This window comes from Phyllostomus hastatus, unplaced genomic scaffold, assembly GCF_019186645.2.
Source record: "Phyllostomus hastatus isolate PE091 unplaced genomic scaffold, TTU_PhHast_1.1 phas_contig_34, whole genome shotgun sequence".
Taxonomy (NCBI): domain Eukaryota; kingdom Metazoa; phylum Chordata; class Mammalia; order Chiroptera; family Phyllostomidae; genus Phyllostomus; species Phyllostomus hastatus.
In genome coordinates, this window is record NW_025333857.1 from 8,349,801 (window position 1) to 8,367,908 (window position 18,108).

The following is an 18,108-nucleotide window of genomic DNA, read 5'->3' on the forward strand; positions in this document are numbered from 1 at the left end:
ACCCTGAATTGCAAATCACGGCATCAGTGCTCTTTCTCTGTATGGAGCTCTGTGCACATTTATTGCTGTTGTGACAGAGCTCAGTGTATGGGCTAACGGGAGCACAGAGGCCCAACTAAGCGGCCCACAGAAGGCTTCCTGGAGGCATTGTGTCTTCTTTTGAGTACTCAGGATGCTTCTGTTTCCAGGAGAAGAATGGTAGTGAGGCAGTTGCAGGTGGAGAAAAGAGCGTGAATAACAGTGGGAAGCAGCCTGGGCATGGGAGGAACCACTGGGAGCTGGTTAGAACCTCCTGTGCCCAGTGTGGAGTGGGAGGCATGCCCCATGGAGAGGTGGGTGGGAACAAGGTCAAGTCCGATGCCTCACTGTGGGCTGTTGCTCTGTAGGCAGCATGGAGTAGTCAGTAAAGGTCTTAAAAAGAGAAACAATTGTGGGATGCTGACCCCTTTTTGGGTAGATGGCTGTAGCTGTAGAATGGTGAAGGAGCAAGGGTGGAATCAGGGAGATCAGTTAGGAGGCTTTAGATAGTCTTAGCACTGGTTTCAAGTCCCAGTTTCTCTACTTATACATGTATGTACTCTTGAAGTTCTGAAATATTCATTTGTAAATTTAAGATATTGTATGTAGCTCATAGTACATGAGAGGATTAAGTGGGATTTTATTTGTGAAATATCTAGCTTGAGGACTTGCCTGGAATGAGGAGTCAGTAAATGCTTTCTCCTACCCTTTTTTAGTAGTAGGCTTCATTGAATTCTATAAGAGGCAGTAAATAATCTGAACCTCTTTCCTGTAGCAAAAGGTACTCAAATTCTACGATTTGGTTCAGAGAGCTCAGGAGGATGCCTTCTTTATTTTTATTTTCTTTTAATTAAACATGATCTTAAAACTCAGTGCAGGCTTAGAAAATGAATGTTTAAATTCAGGTCGTTTTGAATATTATGATAGAAAAATGGGAGGAGACTGTCTGACTGTGTGTGGGTCATTCCCCTGATGTGTGAATTATAGAAGCTGTGACACCACGTGATACATCTCAATGTGCACATTACCAGTCTAGGTTTCAGAGTACAGTCACGAGTGCGACTACTGTGCTCTTTCCTTATGTTGAATTAATAAATCTAAATATAAGTAGAAGATGCTTGTATCATCCTTGGAGTTCTTAGCAAAAGGAACAGTGAGGTGTAGCAGTTTCTAATCTTAAATATTAAGATCCCAAGAGGCTGAGCAGCTGAGTAGGACAAAACTAAGTTGGAGAGGATGGAGCAGGGGCACTGTGTGTGTTGGGGGGGGGGTGGTGTGCTTTTTAAAGTATGGTAAATTTAAATAGACAAGACTGAAATTCTGATGTGAAACAGTTAGGTTATTGGTATCCTATGTATTTAAATAGTCTTTGGAGGTCTGGGGTTAAAAATTGCAGCACTTGAAGTAAAAATTCTTGTCCTCCTTAGTCACTATTTGTGACTGTGTGCTAAATGTAGTTTAACAGCATCTGCTCCAGGCACCCCGCACAGGAGTTGACAGTCATGACTGAGCAGAGTCTACATCCTCCCCTTTCTGGCCACAGTATTCTTTTTTCTGTCAAGAAGCTCCCAACACAACTCTGCACCCTTGTTGTCCATTTAGACATGGGAAAAAGAAAAGGCTAAATAAGCCTCACCTAAAAGCCAGATAAGCATATTCTCTATGGTAACATTCTAAAAGAGGCATCTTCCTTTGTCTTGTAGTGATAATAGCCTCTAGTATTCACTTGGCACTTCAGAATTTGTGAAGTGCTTTCACATATTACTAAATTATGTGTATATAATTAAAGCTTTTAAAGAACACAGACTCCTTTAGCCCCTCTGCCTCTTAACCAGTGTGGAAATAATTCAAAGGCCAGGTGCTTTTGTGGTTTGAGTCTTGAAAAATATTTTCCTATGTTAAGATGTAGCCTGTTACTACATATGTGCCCCCTTCCCCCACTTCTGTGGGAGCTGAGTACTGCTTCTCATCAGCTCTTGGAAATATGTGTGTACATATATAAATAGGTCTATATTATGTATATGTTCACACCCTTCATTTTTTTCATTTATACAATGGTGGCCTTGCTCCAATGTATTTTGAGAGATTCCTTAAGCATTTGTTTAACTTGTGCTTTAGTTAATATATTCTGATAAATTTCGAAGTGAGAAGTCTGACCGAAGTTGATGTTGCAGTCACTGACAGGGAACCTAAGCACTTGATTCCGGCTCTCAGACCAGGTGTGTGTGCATGCTGTGGATGTAACAAGCAGAGGTCTGAGGCTCAGAAAGGCTTTCCCTGAGCAGTAAAGAATTAACTCCTTCCCTCCCTCCCTCCTTCTTTTCCAGCATTAACTCTTAAACACATTCTTTAGGCAGCAGATTAGCCAGAAATCTTCTCTTGATCCTCTCTCCCTCAGACCCCCTCCCCTAGTTGGAATCAGTAGAACTAAAAATAACACTTGAATTGAATGCCAGTTCCCCCCACCCTCTTCATTCTTAAAAACGTAGTAAATAACCAGGAGCTTAATTACCATAAGAAGACACAGTGGTGTTTTTTTCTGTCTGGAATGAAGTTTAAAGAAAGTTGTTTTTTGGGGAAGAAGGAGGAGAGGTAGACCAAAGGAAATAAAATGTTCTCAGTGTGAACTTTGTTTGTTAACACCTCCAGCTTTCCATTCTAAATAATTCCTAGTCATGTTTCTGAATCAAAAGTATGTATCTCTTGGGAATCTCAGGACTTGAAGTAGCAACTGAAAAGAAAAATACATTTCTATTTGAGATGATCACATTGCAGAGAGGAAGACTGCTGTCTGGTTGATCAAGGTTTGCACTCCTGCAGTGGGTGGGGATAGCATTTTCCTCTCTCCACAGTGTATTACTTAATTACAAGACTTTCTATGTCCCAGGGCGGCCTCTTCTTTATTTTCAGTTTCTCTGAAGTTCAACAGAAATATCTGTAGCCTCCTTACGTTATTAATGAAATATACCTTGTTTTGCTTGCATTTTATTTTACAGACTTTATTATGGTGTAAGTTAATTTTTGGTTTTACATCTGTAACTCCTACTAAATGACAGTGAAGAGTAAAGCAACCTTAGTGGCCCAATGGAGTATTGTGGTCCTTTATCACACTGAGTTAAAATTGGTATTGGTGACCATAAAACTTCCTTGTCTTTAATGTCCCCTGTAAGACGAGGCATGCTTTCTATTTTGGAACTTGACAGTGACAGTGTGTTAGTGTCTGTATCCTACGGAGGAGCTATGTTTTTAACCTACCTAATGAAAACACTCAACTACTGGGATTAATTTGAGGATTTTCAATCAGTCTTTCACAATTTGTACTACCCAGAGGGGGTTCCCTTTAGCTGTGACTTTTGTAGAATGTGAAGTTAATCCCATTTCTATGTTGATTACTACTTTAACTGTCTTAATTTAGCAATTCAAATTTATCTGCCTATACCAAACAGGAACTCTGCTACAAAACTGTGGGAGTACTCGATTTTATTCCTGTTACACTCATCCCCCTTTTTAAGGTTCTATAGCCAAATAATGACATGGAAATTAATTAGGCCCACTGATACTGGAATGAAAGAAGAGAGGTTGGAATGATTCATCACCAGAAGGTAGTGCATTCAGGCCCATAACCAAGATTGAGTTAACCCCTGGCTTAACCATCACAACTAGGTGAATAACGGGGCCAGTTGAAGAATATAGACTTGAAAGTTTACTTCCATTTCACAAAATGTAACTTATTCTCATTACTTTCATCTGCTGTGTTTTTAAACGTTTGGAGAGAACTTTGAGATATTATCTTATTTTGCATTCTAACTGCTTTAATGGGGCTTCACAGGTTAAAATCAGTTTCTGAATTCTGTACTCTGTTTAGTAGTTGCATCTTTTAAGTTGCTCTGATTTTTTAAAAACTTACATTTGCCATTAAATGAATCATTTGCTGAATTCTTGCTTTACTACAAATTCAGGTTTTCATATGTTGGGTTTTTAAAAAGATTTTGTCCCCTTTGACACAACTTCTGTAGAAGCTTTTCTTTGCTTAATTATCTTGTATTCTTAGTGCTTAGAAATTAATAAACACATCAGTGGTTTGTTTGAATATGAGCAAGTGGAGTCTAAACCAATTTAAACAGTTTACTGAGCTAATTAAAGGAGTGCATTAGAAACAAGTTTCCTTCTGGGTATATGCTCTTTTCCTCTGATACACTCCTGATTGGAGTCACTCTCATTCTACCCCTTGATTACTGCAGTTGTTTTCTTCACTGGTCTTCCTGCGTCCAGAGTTGCTGAGTCTTCCCACACAACCACACCGAGATTTACTTTTGTAGGAGGAACTCTTTTGCTTGAAATCTCTCTGTGTTTTCCTTTCTTTGCAGTAGCCTCTGATGGGGCTGAGGACACCCTATCCCAAAATATGGCACCTTGGCATGTTGAATGTCTTTAGCTGAAGGAGTTAGAGAAAACAGCAGAGGCAGAAAGTCCCTTTGGCCTCCCTCACCCTTTTCCCTGAAACAGGTCCTAAAACCCCCAGGCAAAAGATACTCTCCAAAGAGAGAGTAGCAGGAGGAAAGAAGACATTCCTATCACCAGAGAAGAGGATTAAGGGCCAAGAAATCTGTACAAACAAACCTTAGTGAACTTATTTTACAATCCCTCATCTTTACCCTTTTATTTTGTCAGTTCTTCAGGACTTGGTTTCCAAAATGGTATACATGCTTCCTGCTCGAATCACCTCTTTGGGTCTTCATTTTCTTGGAAAGGCTCCCATGTACATGTAAAAATTGAGTAAAATTTGTATACTTTTCTCCAGTTAACCTGACTTTGCCAATTCAGTTTTCAGACCCAGCCAGGGACCCTGAGATTTTTGAAGAGAACTTGTTCCTCCCTTGTATACCTGTAAGACCCCATTGTGGTCTGGCCTCCTTACTCCTTAGACTCCTCTCTCTAGAGCTTTGTCCAGCTTCACCCTGGCTGATCTCTGCCTAGAATGCTGCTCTTCTGGCTATCCCTGTGGGGACATATTTGTTTACTACTACATCTGCAGCAAGTAACTATGAACTTGGTGCTTAAAACAGTACAAACTTATTACTTTACAATTTTGAAGGTCACAGTTCCCTGCTGGCTCTCACTGGCTTGTGATCAGGTGTGGGCAGGACTGCGTTCCTTTTTGGAGGCTCTATGGGAGAACCTGTTTCCTTGCCTTCTGGCTTCCAGAGGCTGCACGCAGTTTTTGGTTGGTGACTCCCTTTCATCTTCAAAGCCAGTGATGATAGGTCCAGACTTTTTTCACTTCACATCATTCTAACACCTGACTCTCCAGCCTTCTGCTTCCAGTTTATACATTGAGCCCACCTGAATAATCCAGGGTAATCTACCCACCTTAGGTAATCTGATTAGCAAAATTAATTCCATTTGCAGTTTAAATACCCCTTGTGATATAACATAAAGTATTTATAGATTTCAGGGATTAGGATGGAGACACCTGAGGTGAGTTGCTGTTATACCTATCATAGCAGCTGGCTCACATCTTCAAACCTTGGTTTAAAGCATACCTTCAAAATGAGGCCTAGTGTTTAATATTGGAAACTGCTCATCCCGAGACTCTGCATTCTCAGCACCCTTACTCTGCTTTCCATTTTCTTTTATGGCAAAGCATACCTTTCCAGCTAATATACTATTTTCTTATGTATGTTCATTCTTGGTCTGCTGTGCATACCTCCCATTGCAAATGTATGCTCCAGGATACGTCTTTATTCCTGTATCTCATGTACCAAGGACAGTCCTTAGCTCATGGGAGCTGCATACAAATTTTTGTTAAATGCATGGATGAAGGAACTGTGTGTGAAACTTGAGGAAATCTTTCTCACCAGATCTTTGCTTTCTTGTTGCCCAGCATGGATGCCTGAAGTGACTCTAGAATGAAGGGAAGGACTTGGGACCCCTAAACTCATTTGCTTTACTCTCTAATCTTGTAGTTTATAATCCTGCCACTTCTAGAACTATAAAACCTCAGAAGTACTGGCATTGGAAAGATTGTAGTTTGTCTGGGAGTCATAATGGACCAAGAGACAGAGAAATGTTAGCTTTCACTGCCAAAGAACAGTTCCCTTCTGTTTCCTGCAGCTGTTGGACCCTTGTTCACCCCAAAGCCCAAAAGCTGAGTTTGATAAGGCTGAGGAATGCATAGAGCAGGTGAGGCGGCTATAATGGGGTGGGGAGTTGACAGATTCTAGGATTGAGGAAATCTCATGAAGTGTAAAACCACAAACCTTTATAATTTTAGGAACCACAAAGCAAAATGAAGAGCTTTAAAGAAGACAAACCTAATGGCTCATTCCTGAAGCTGATAACATCAGCCCCATGATTTTAGGGCTCGACGGACTCGGCTATTGCTTAAATTCAGTAGAGACGAAATGCATCCTCAGACTGTCATTTTTTTTGTGGGAAAGATAAAATGTTATCCTGTTGGAATGGTGTCTGCTATAGATGGCTCCATCGGCTGCTTATCCAGCTCTCACCTGTAAGCTCCTATTAGTCACTTCACTAATTATTTTGAGTGCTTTAGCCCTTTGCCCCCAAAGGAAGATGCTTTTTGGCCTGTATTGCTATCTTTATTTAGGTAGGTTCTGCTCTTAAACTTGAGAGAAATGACTTCTTTGTCGTCAGAGGAAAGGCAGTGCCCAGGTACTGATTCCGCCCTGGTACTGTGCTGCTTGAGGGATTGAGAACCCTCCTGCTGCAAAATAGACATCCAGAACATGGTCACTTTACCAAAGCTGGACCTTGTTACTGTCCAGAGAGATGTTCACCCTTGATGCTAGCCCTGATTCTTTCTAGAGCTGTTATCTTTTGTGTTTGCTTAAATTTTCTAGTTTGCATGAAAACTCTTAGAAATCCGTAACTTAAGTATGATGCAATTTTAAACACCTTTCTGTTAAAATCTATTTTCATTTTTTCCACATCTACCTTTGCTTCCTCCATTTTCTTCAAGTTAGATCCAGATTTCAGATACCACATCTCCAAAATCCTGCTGGCCAGAGGACTGGAGCATGTTTGTACCATGTTTTTGGACTTGTTTTGGCTTCTAGCTGTTTTGTAGTTGGCAAGTTGATGTGTTAAGCTCTTGATATAAAAAATAGACAAGTGGTCACTCAAAGTAGTTTTCCTGTGTTATGCCATTTAACAAGAATTTGGATTCTGGTGGGTAAGGATGGCTGATGGGGTGTGCCAAAAATTGAAAATACACAATCATAATTACCTCAGATTTGAAATATTTGAGATGGGATAACAAAACAAGCTACCAAGTTTGCATGCATTTTGGGAGGTGATTACCCTTTCATGCCTCAATTTTTTTTATGGGAAATGTTCATGTTCTTACCTTTGTTTTTGAATGCTTAGTCTCTATACACCCCTGAGATGGATGTGGGGTGGGTATGGCTGGAGCCCCTTAGGTAAATGGAACCACAGGAGCAAAGCCACTGTCTTTGAATGTAAATGCAGCTGTTTGAGGGACATGGAGTGGTTCAGATTTTTAGGCACTTGAATAAGTGGGTTTGTAGAGGATCTCAGGTGTTTAGATTATTCATACTGAGTAGTTGGCACTTAATTTGATAGGCAGGAGTGGAGGGTGGCTATTGAGGGTTTAGGAAAATCTGCCTGTGAATAGTGTTAGTGTGGATTAGAATGAGGAGGGGGACCTTTTCAGAGGCTGGAATTCAGTAGTCTCCTGAGAGGTGAGGGCCCAGATTGGTAACCATAGCAATGAAGAGACTGGTACCAACAGACAGGCATCAACAGGGGATGTGCCCGTGGCCCTTTCAGCAGTCCCCAAATCGTGTGGGTTCTGGATCTTGGAAAGCTCCATTGCCGATAAGGTTCCTAATGAAAATCCTCAGAATATATTTAGGATGTGTTTGATTAGCAGTTTATTTTGTTTGATGGCTGTCTCTCAGAGGTTTGAAAATAGTAAAGAAGTTTTTGGAATTTTTTTTATTAGGAAGATTGGAAAATACAGACTTTTCCTTTTCTTTCACATGACTAGAAAACTATTGGTCCCGATATAAGAAATCAAGCAATAGCATTGCTCTCCTAAAATCTACAGTTGTAAGGAACTTTATAAATTAAAGTACATAGAGGGCCAATTAAGTAAAAGGGAAAACAGTTCAGTTTAAAACGTCTGTATAGATGTATCGAAGTAAGACTGTGTGAGTGTGAAGACATGGAGGCGCCTGCCTCCCCCCGCCCATGAAATCATGCCACACCAAACTAACACGTCATCATTTTGTCTTGGAGCCCAGGGAAGTTTAGAAAATTCTAGATTGATCGACACTAAAGTGCCTTCATAAATTATTGCATGAAGAATAACAGGAGAAAAAAGCAGTCTCAATTGGCACAATTGATGTCAAAATTGAGACATGAAAATATATTGAAAGATTTTTTTCAGCCTTAAAATTAATGGTTTTGTGTCATTGGAACGTGGCCTTTTTTTCTCCTTCCAAAGAGTTTCAGAGCCAGTGGAATCTATAAATAGTTCCCAGCCCGGTTGTCTGTGGTGGATTGAGTAGAGCAGAATTGCCCGTCCTTAAATGAAGGGGAAGTAGCTTACATTTTTAGTAACTGAATTGTTGGCCAGCATAAAGGTAAGGGCCATGTGAGCAACTTATTTATAACTTCCCATAAAGGTGTGTGTCTGCCTCAAGCAGAGAAACTGTCTGGGGTGCTTGAAATGTAAAAGTGCAGAAGAATCATTTTCCATACACAGCTTCCCCTAGCTAGTTGGTACAATAAAGTGATTGTTCGAATCCCTGGGGCTTTCAGAAAAGAGGGGTGTCGATAGTGTCTCCTCCTATGGAATAGAATGAACTGAAGCCATTAAATTTGAATCTGTGGTTTTATGTAATGACAAATGTTAAGATGTTAACTCCCAAGGGTATTCAGGACATAAGTTTGAGCTTGGTTCAACTTGTCGGGTGTGGTCCCCCATCTATTCCACCTACGTAGTCTAACCCCTATTAGGTTATTGTCAAAATAGTTCTGGTCTTAAAAGCACTTTATTCTTTCACAGGATCAACTCTTTCACAGCTCAACTATAAGTTTTTTCTTTTTTTTTTAATAAAGAAAATAGAATCAGACCGAATTCTCTGGTAACAGTGGGAGAAGGGAAGAAGAATAAAACATTCCCATGGCACCCTGTATAGAGTATAGTTAAACCCTTCGGTAGATGCCAGAAAATGGTACCCATTTTTACATGTTACCAGTGTCATCACTCGCACCAAGAAGAAATCTCAGCCAGCTTTAACTCTAAGGATGAAGATTTTACCGTCTTAAATACACAAACAAAAGCTGTTCTCAGCTCCTTTTTGTTACTCATTGTTTATTTCAGAGACTTGAGTTTTTCTGAATATTATGTTGACCATTTAAATCATCTGCATATATGGCTAAAATGTAAACTTTGGCTTTCATGCCAGTGTTGGTGGCTTTGTTTTGTATTCGGGCAAGTTGTAATAAGTGGTAAATGGCCCATTAACTATATTGGAGGCCTCATAGCAACACTAATTTCAAATCGTGCTGGGTTTACAATTTACATATTAAAAAATGCTCACTTGATTTTGTTCAGGGACAAAGCTGACATCCTATATAAGCATTACTTCAAACAATCCTATTTATTGGTCCAATTATTTCAATTGAAGGATGCTGGTTTACTGCCTTTTAGTATATGTGAACAATTCTCAGTGAAACTGTGGCAGAATAACCTCGCAGGGTTCCGATTTACTTTTAATTTTCAGTCCCAGGATTAAGGATCATTTATAGTATAATGTAACAGTGTCGGCAAATATGGCTTCTCTTAATGCCCTTCTGATATGTTGGGGGAAAGAGTGCTTCTGTGCAAAGCATTCACTTATGAATTGCATGACTGCCTTTTCTTACAATAAAATTTCATTCACATTTCCTCCCTTCTCCCACATCCATAAGAGATAGGACAGCATGCAGTGTTCTTCTTTATTTTATTATTATTTAAAAACTTTTTTTGAGATGTGGTTTAAGGTAGTTCTTTAGGATAGATGCCAAGGTAACCAGTTAATACTGTTTTGAAATCAGGCTCTTAATTTAAAATGCTTAATTTGTGCAAGAAAACTACATGTTAAAATGAATTTGGAAAGATTAGATTGGAATTGCCTCAAATTCAATTAAGCCACACTGCATGGACGTGCTGGGAATATTAATACAATCACTGTAAATTTTGTACAAACTGATTTGTTGCATTATCTTGCTCATCTAACATACGGTACTTTTTGTGTCCATATTGCAGACGGCAACTCCAAACTAACATGGCAGTCAGACTGTGTGATGTGGCTTCTCTGCTTAGAAGTGGTTCGTGGGCAGCAGAGCCTTGGACTGGGGTCTGTGGGATTTTTCTTAAATTCTGTAGGCTACTTTTTTTTTAGCATGTTGCAGGAGTGCTGAGGCCATACCAAACACTTGAACTTTTCATTTGGCATACTAATTAATTATTCTTACATTCAGCCTGTTATGGTATGGCCATCATTAGGATATAAGGCACATTGCAATTGTAACCATAGTGGTATATGTAGCACCAGAACCATGCTTTTGTCTCTTTTTATAATCTAAATGAGGACTTAGTGCAGACTCAAAGAAAAGAGTGATAAGCTTTAAAAAACAAAAACAAAAAAGTTTTGGTATGGTCTAAATACTAAGTTACATTCTTTACATTCTGTTTACTATGTATTTTTTTGGTTACTAAATTTTGAAGTTATTCACAATTCCTGATGCTCCAAAAAATGTTGAAATTGTAAATCTGGCTGGAAATTATTTGCCCAGTAACTGTTGAAAGAGTTTGTATTCTGTGAACAGTTGTGTTGAGCCTATCAATGGAATATGCATTATTTGTAAAATATAGCACATTAGTATCATTTTATTCTGAGCAGATGGTCCTATAGCTGAGAGATGCTGTAATTTTCAGTGCACACAGCCTACTGCAGCTGTTCACTTGAATGTTGGCTTAGGAGCTCATCCTTGCCACCTGAACACAGAAATAAATGTGCAATTAAGTGAGGAGTGTTTGTTGTCCTTGCTAAATCCTGCTAATTTCAGTCAGTGAACACTTTATATTTCAAATGCTATCCCAGTGAGCTTTATTTCAAGTCTCATATTTGAGATTTACCTCATTTCTGCACATACATACCCTAACTTTTGAATAGTGATTTGTTTTAATTGGCTTTGGCTTCTCTCATCTTGCAGCTCATTGTTTTCATAACTGCTGGGCAAAGGTTAATCCCACACAAATTTTGCTGTGGAAAGTGACCCAAAGCTAATATTCTACAAACTGGAACAGTTGTGATTTATTAGGAAATCTGAAACCCCCTTTCTCAGTTTCAGATAAATTTGTTAATTATAATAAAATGCATATGTTGAATTGTGTCAGATTTTTTTCATACAGGTTTACAGAGGTTTCTTTATTTTTCTCTGTTTCTTTAGCAATCCCTGAGAATACTTGTCCTAGAAATGTAGCTTGCAGCTTGTAGAATAAATCCCCATTTATTGGAAAAGGAAACGAAGTCTCACGGGGTTATGGGTTGTTTGGTATTGCATAGGTGCTCTGGATTTGCCTCCTGTTTTTTATTGTGATAGCACTGATTCTTGTCCTGTCTAGCCAGTCTCAGTATGCCCTGTGCTGCTTTCTCTTAAGAGCATCTCTCAGCAGCAGAGATTTCTGCCTACATACTTATCCACTGTTATGCCTCTTATTTTTCCTAGGCAATATATTTTTAAAAAGACCTTTATTTTTTTCTTTTCCTGTAACACTCCCTCTGCTTTGCTTTTAAAATTTTGTTTAATATTCTTTGCTTTTTATATGTTGAAACTTCCCTAAAATTAGTATCCTATCAATTCAGAATTGTCAATTTTGAGAGTTTTTTGGTGAGATGAAAGGTGTATTGAATGGAGTATGAAGGGTAATGCTTTCAGTGATGCCTTGGTTTTTGGATTCCCCTCAATCTTGGCTACCCAAAGTAGATAGCTATTGAAAGATGGTTCTGGAAAATTTGGGACTGTGGTTGTGACTGTTTTGCTCAAAGAGCATAGGCTTGATATTTAGGAAAGTAGATCCAGATTTTCTTGTGATTTTTAGAGTAGCTTGAATAGTTTGAGGCCATTTTCCCTCTACTCCCTCTAATCCTGTATTTGGAGTTTATAGATGCATTTTCAACAGGCTTCTGTGCTCAGTTGAAAACTACTTGGGCTGGTCTGTTTGCAAAAGTTGACATATTTACACAATTGGTTTAGTGGACTGGATAGTTTTGTTTTGTTTTTAAGGTCAGAGTTAAAGCAGAATACCATATTGAGTAGTTTGGGGATTTTATTTTGATGTGTTAGATCAGTTGCCTTGTTGGTGATCTTTAGCTGCTAAACTTGACAAAAATGGCTTGCTAGCTTCTACAAGGTACACTAAGTACTCATAGCTTCTTTCCCAAGTTATCCTACAAATCCTTTTCATTCCCTAACATATAACAACTGATGTTTTCTTATTTCTTATGAACAGTAGGGGTATTAAGATACTGTCAATCAAAAACATTTTCAATATGTAACCAAAACAGTACATGTTGACAAATTTATATTTTTTAAAGTACTTTTGCTTCTTGATTTTAAGTTAACGGATGTCTGTCAGTTTTAGAATATTGCAGTTCTTAGGCAAACTGAAAATCTTTTCAAAGTTAGGTAGAACGTTTTTTGGTTTGTTTTTGGTAGCATGTTATAAGCACTTTTATTTTCTAGTATGATTTTTAGTTAGGAATAATTCTCTGCCCTTTGGTCCTAAATTTTCTGAAGTCTGTGGACACTGCAGGTGAGTAAGGGTATGTGGATAGACCCAGAATGTGGTTCTAGAGAATGTTTAAGATTTAAATTGTACTATGTGCATGTATGGACTATATATGTGTAAGTGTAACCATGATCTGAATTGAATAACTTAATATGAAGTAAAAATTAGCTTAAGTGTTACACTTGTTGAAGCTTTGTTGTAATTTCAGCAAAATGACTTGTGTTCTAGTGACATGTTTAAGTTTTTGGATGGAATCTCTAATAATAGTTTGTGAAATATGAATTCTGACATTTTTTATTTTCTCTGTTTTAGCAGGTAATTGCTGCCATGGAAACACAACTGTCTAATGGGCCAACTTGCAATAACACAGCCAATGGTCCAACCACCATAAACAACAACTGCTCATCACCAGTTGACTCTGGGAACACAGAGGACAGCAAGACCAACTTAATAGTCAACTACCTTCCTCAGAACATGACACAGGAGGAACTAAAGAGTCTTTTTGGGAGCATCGGTGAGATAGAGTCTTGTAAACTTGTAAGAGACAAAATAACAGGTATGAAGTTTTATGTAGTTTATTCATATTTAAAGGACTGTGTTTAAAGCTGTGAGAAAATAAGTTTACTCCTTGTATGTCACTGTGCTGTTGTTTTACACATCTGGATATTTTCTCTGTTACTGGACTCTATCAGCAGTGTGAAACTTAGTTTTAAGAATTTCATTTTCTGGGCCCTGGCTGGCATAGCTCTGTGGATTGAGAGTGGGCTGCGAACCAAAGTGCCGCAGGTTCCATTCCCAGTCAGGGTATATGCCTGGGTTGCAGGCCATGACCCCCAGCAACCGCACATGGATGTTTCTCTCTCTCTCTCTATATCTCCCTCCCTTCCCCCTCTAAAAATAAATAAATAAAATCTTTAAAAAAAACAGAAGCAAGAACATGGAAAAATTAAAAAAAATATTTAACAATAAAAAATTTCATTTTCCTTTTAAAGCAGAACATTGTTTTATGGGCAGTAATATTAAAAGTAGACTTCTGTGTACTCTGAGCTTGATAATAACATCTTTGAAAGTGTTCTAAGAGTGCATGTGTTTGGGGCAGCAAGTGTCATGTTAACCTTTAGTTTTTCCTTCCCCGAGCTTACATGCTTTAGCATTTCAGCAGTGAGCTGATAAGGAGAATATTATTGTGTTTGGGAGATGGGAGAGACCTCTTTAAATGCCCTTTCACGTAGTCTGTATAGTCCTTCTGCTTATGATATATACGAACAGAGTAAATGGTAATATTCACATGATCGGTGTATAAATATTTGCAATGATAGAATTTGAGCATAGCAAGATCTTACGTTCTGTCCTGGACAAGGAAAGGAAGGTGTTTGTGTGTGCCCCCCCTCACAAGACAGGAATGAGAGGATGGGTCCTTTGACCTTTAATAGTGGGTGTTATGTTTTAAATATTAGGGAGTGGAAAATCATCTTGGTATTTTGTAAGATTTGACTAAATTTTTAGAATAATCCAGAATGTAATGCAGAGCATGTTCGAGGGATAGAAGCATTATTTACTGCTTCCTGCAGGGGCTCTTCTCCGACACTGACCATGTGTGAAGTTAGTGTAGACAGGCTCCAGTGCTTCGTCATGGTGGTGTGGTGCACTTGGGGGATGATGTGTATCGAATTGGTTTACCTGGCTTATAACAAAAAATATAAAACTAAATGTTTGAAATGAGTAAAAGATACTTAAAGACAGTGTGATGAGTCAGACCTGGAGTCAGAACTTCAGTCATATGACCTTGGACATGTCAACCCTTAGCTTCAGGTTTCCCCTGGTACAATGAGGTAGAGGACAAGGGCACACTGGGTAATTTCTGAGGTCAGTTGTGACTTTTCCTGAGCTGACTTTAGCTGTTCTTTTATCAGGACAGCAGTGCTTATTCTCTCCAAGTTAAGTGAGCTCTTAGAGCTGTCACCTGGGCTCCACCTCACAGTCGTATTTCCTTGAGCAGAAGATTGAGGCTCACAGAGAACTGAAAATCAAGTAAATTAAATAAAAACTAAGTAACACCTGTTTGTCATCAATCTATGCTGAGTAACTGTATTTTAGCTAATTATGTTACTTAGATGTTCACCATGATATCAACAGGAAGATTTGTCTTTTGTTTTTGAATACTGATAATAGATGAAAAATTTTTTCCATTTCTTTTCCCCAAATTTGTGTGAACAGCATAGGTAAATTTTTAAAGAAACAGTTTTTGAAAGAGTTGGAAAAGGTAAAGAATAAAAGGCTCTTATTACTTATTTCTGCTATGATACTACATTTTATTTTATTATTTTTAGCAAAACATCCTTTTTATGTGAAGTTTGCAACTTTTTGATATAAATGACTGTGTGGTAAATGGCATGAAGGCTGTGACATGTTGACGTGATGATGTGTTTTCTGATTTGATTGCTTAGTACCCATCCCCACCATTAAAAAGAAAAGATGGTTCAACAAGTGCTCGCAAACTGCATTAATATCAGTTGTTCAGGCCTACCCTCCACCTTTGTCTTTTTGGTGAAAGGGGGGCTAACAGCCTTTTCAACCGTGGTAAAATTTCTGTTGAAAAATCTCTGGTAAGCAGGTAGAGTACCCAAGAAAACTCACAGTGAGCATGAGTGTCAAAAGATGTTTTCTAAGTTTCATCCCATGAGATACAGTAAAAAAATATTCCTCAAAATAAGTGTTATTGGGTTGGCCAAAAAGTCTGTTTAGTTTTTTTCTGTAAAATAAAAGACATTTTTCATTTTCACCAATACCTTTATTGATTTGGATATTTAGAGTATGTCAACTCCCTCCTTCCAGTCAGTAGAGGCCAGGGCTGCTGTGAAGCATCTTGCAATGCATAGATAGCCCCAGAGCAAATAATTATTTGGCCAAAATATCAGTACTCCCAAGAAATTTCCCAAAGCACTTTTATCACATTTGATCAGTCACAGCACCTTTTACATACACTGTACAAATCTTTTTTTACCTTTTAGTTGTGTTTTTTACCTTTCTTGAAATAATAAATCATAATGCGCCAAAAATGTTGTATGTTTTCTTCCATCTTCAGTATTAAAATGGCTGCACAAAAATTCAATTTTGATCATTTCTTTATAATGCATGCTGATATGACAGCTGTCACACTACAATTTAACAAAATTGTTTCGAATGAAGTTGAAGACAGCTAAGCACTACTGGAGCCATCGTACAGAAACAAACTAAATGAACGTTTTGGCCAACCCAATACATTGATAGACATGTTTGAGAAATTCTGCCTTCCCTAGTTTCCTATTGAAGATCCACACTGCAGATCATTAGCATATTAAAAACTGTGCTAAAACCCTGCTATGAAAAGAAACCGGTTTGACTTAACAGTTCCCCAGCCTTCTTTGACCACAGAACTCATTTTGAAAGCTGTCCCCCCACACACTAGATTTCCATTTGAAATGTTGCTATAAAAGCTTTTGGAATCATTTGTTAACTGGTTTCAGACAATCTAAAATTCTTCCATAAATTTTTCATAATCCATAGACTATAAACATGTTTCATAAAATGAAAATCCATGATAATGAACTATAAATTTCAAAAGTTGAGTAGGCAAATCTGAATATAAAGGACCTCTTCTAGTGATCCTATTTTGATTTGGCCGACTGACATTGTATTCTCTGTATGAGTTAAAGTAGTTATGTTCAGAAAGGTCTGACTCATTTAGCTTCAAGCATAAATTTCCTTGGTGTTTTTATTTCTGAGTTTCTTTGTAAATATTTGTATTGAACAAAATAGTGTAGGAAATGGTAGATTTCTAAAACTGGTTTTTGAATGGTTTCACTTTGCAAAGTGGACATATCTTCTGCAAGAAGCTATTATTAACATATCCCTAGAAATGTTTGAACAAATTTGTGAGGATTGGACCCTGCCCTGTGGTGTTCACCATTAGCCAGCTTATATGGTGTCTCAGTACACATTTTTAAGGTCAAGTTCGAGTTCCTTGGGCCCTCTCTGATTATCCAGTGTATGCTTCCTCCTGGGGAGCTCTTGGGCCAGCTCTTTGTATTTCAGTTTTGTAGGAGGTGAGAGCATCAATTGTCTGGGTTGTAAGAGAACCCTGGGATCATTCTTTAGAAAAAATGTAAATCTCTCATTTTATTTTCTTAAATCTTTACTTAAATAATGCTGAATTAGGAAACTGTGTCTCAGGTATAAAAATATCTAGTTAGGAAACTGTATGTCTCTTCCCTAAGTCCTAAAAGAGAGTATGTAATTTTTAGATTGTGTTGGTGTTAGCAAATCAGTGTCACTATTTTGATAGAATGAGGATTAGGGAAATATCTTACTTAAGACATGTCCTCAGTAGCAGATACAACGCCTTCTCCATAGCTTAAATTCTGTTGATTGTGTTGTTTTTTTTTTCTGTCCCTCTCTTTGGGCTCTTCCCCAGCCTTACGCATCATTCTGTTTCCTATGTATAGGCATTTGTGACAAGAAGCCACTACTGCTTGTACAGCTTAGTTGGGGTGTGGGTTCATCCCTTCAAGTTCTTAAATGCACTTTGGTGTCGTAGACACCTGCTGATGCTGCAGTTAGAGGAGTGAAATGGATTTTATGATGCAAGGGATAAATAATAGAGATTTAGAGTCAGAAAAGCCCTTGAGGTGACCATGGCCAACTTTCTCACTTAACAGGTGATGAGAGGCCAGGTTTGTTGAAATGAGGAGTCCAAGACCATGTGGCTGTTAAGTGGCAGAGCAGGGACCAGAATTCTGGTTTTCTTTTTCTTTCCTGGGATGTTTCCTCCTTGCCTCTTTGGAGGTCAGAACTTTTGAATAATTAAGCACAGGACCAGCTGATGAAATTATAGTGAGACATATAACTTGTACAGGGGAGGGTCATCTTCTGGTGAGGGTCTTCTTTAGGAGGGGAATGAGAGATTTTTGAGAGTCAAGGACTGAGGGATCCATAGAACATCCTTCTGTAGAAACTTTATAATCTATAGTTGTGAATTTGGATAGTCTAGCCCAGTGATTCCAAATATGGCTGCACATTCTCACCTGATGAAGTCTTTAAAAATACAGATTCTGGAGGTCTTGGGAATCTCATCAGAAAGGTCTTCAGGTGATTATGATAGGCAAGCAAGCCCTTTGGGGAATCAGTCACTGAACCTAACAAGAGACTGATAATACAATGTTACATGTTGATTTTATCTCAGTAAAACTGGAGGAAAAGATGAAAAAGAGGCACACAATTTT

The 18,108-nt window shown here is 38.4% G+C and overlaps 1 protein-coding gene across 6 annotated transcripts in view; it reads left to right on the top strand.

The window, feature by feature from the left end:
• ELAVL2 (ELAV like RNA binding protein 2) overlaps positions 1-18,108 on the top strand; it is a 127,610-nt gene that overhangs the window by 47,163 nt on the left and 62,339 nt on the right. For 2 of the 6 annotated variants that reach the window (XM_045841041.1, XM_045841042.1), the window contains exons 2-3: positions 10,319-10,409; positions 13,160-13,403. In XM_045841041.1, the coding sequence (XP_045696997.1) occupies positions 10,338-10,409; positions 13,160-13,403 (316 nt within the window). In that variant the 5' untranslated portion in view covers positions 10,319-10,337. The remainder of the gene's footprint in view (positions 1-10,318; positions 10,410-13,159; positions 13,404-18,108) is intronic. The other 4 variants (XM_045841043.1, XM_045841045.1, XM_045841046.1 and 1 more) reach the window with 3 other exon arrangements.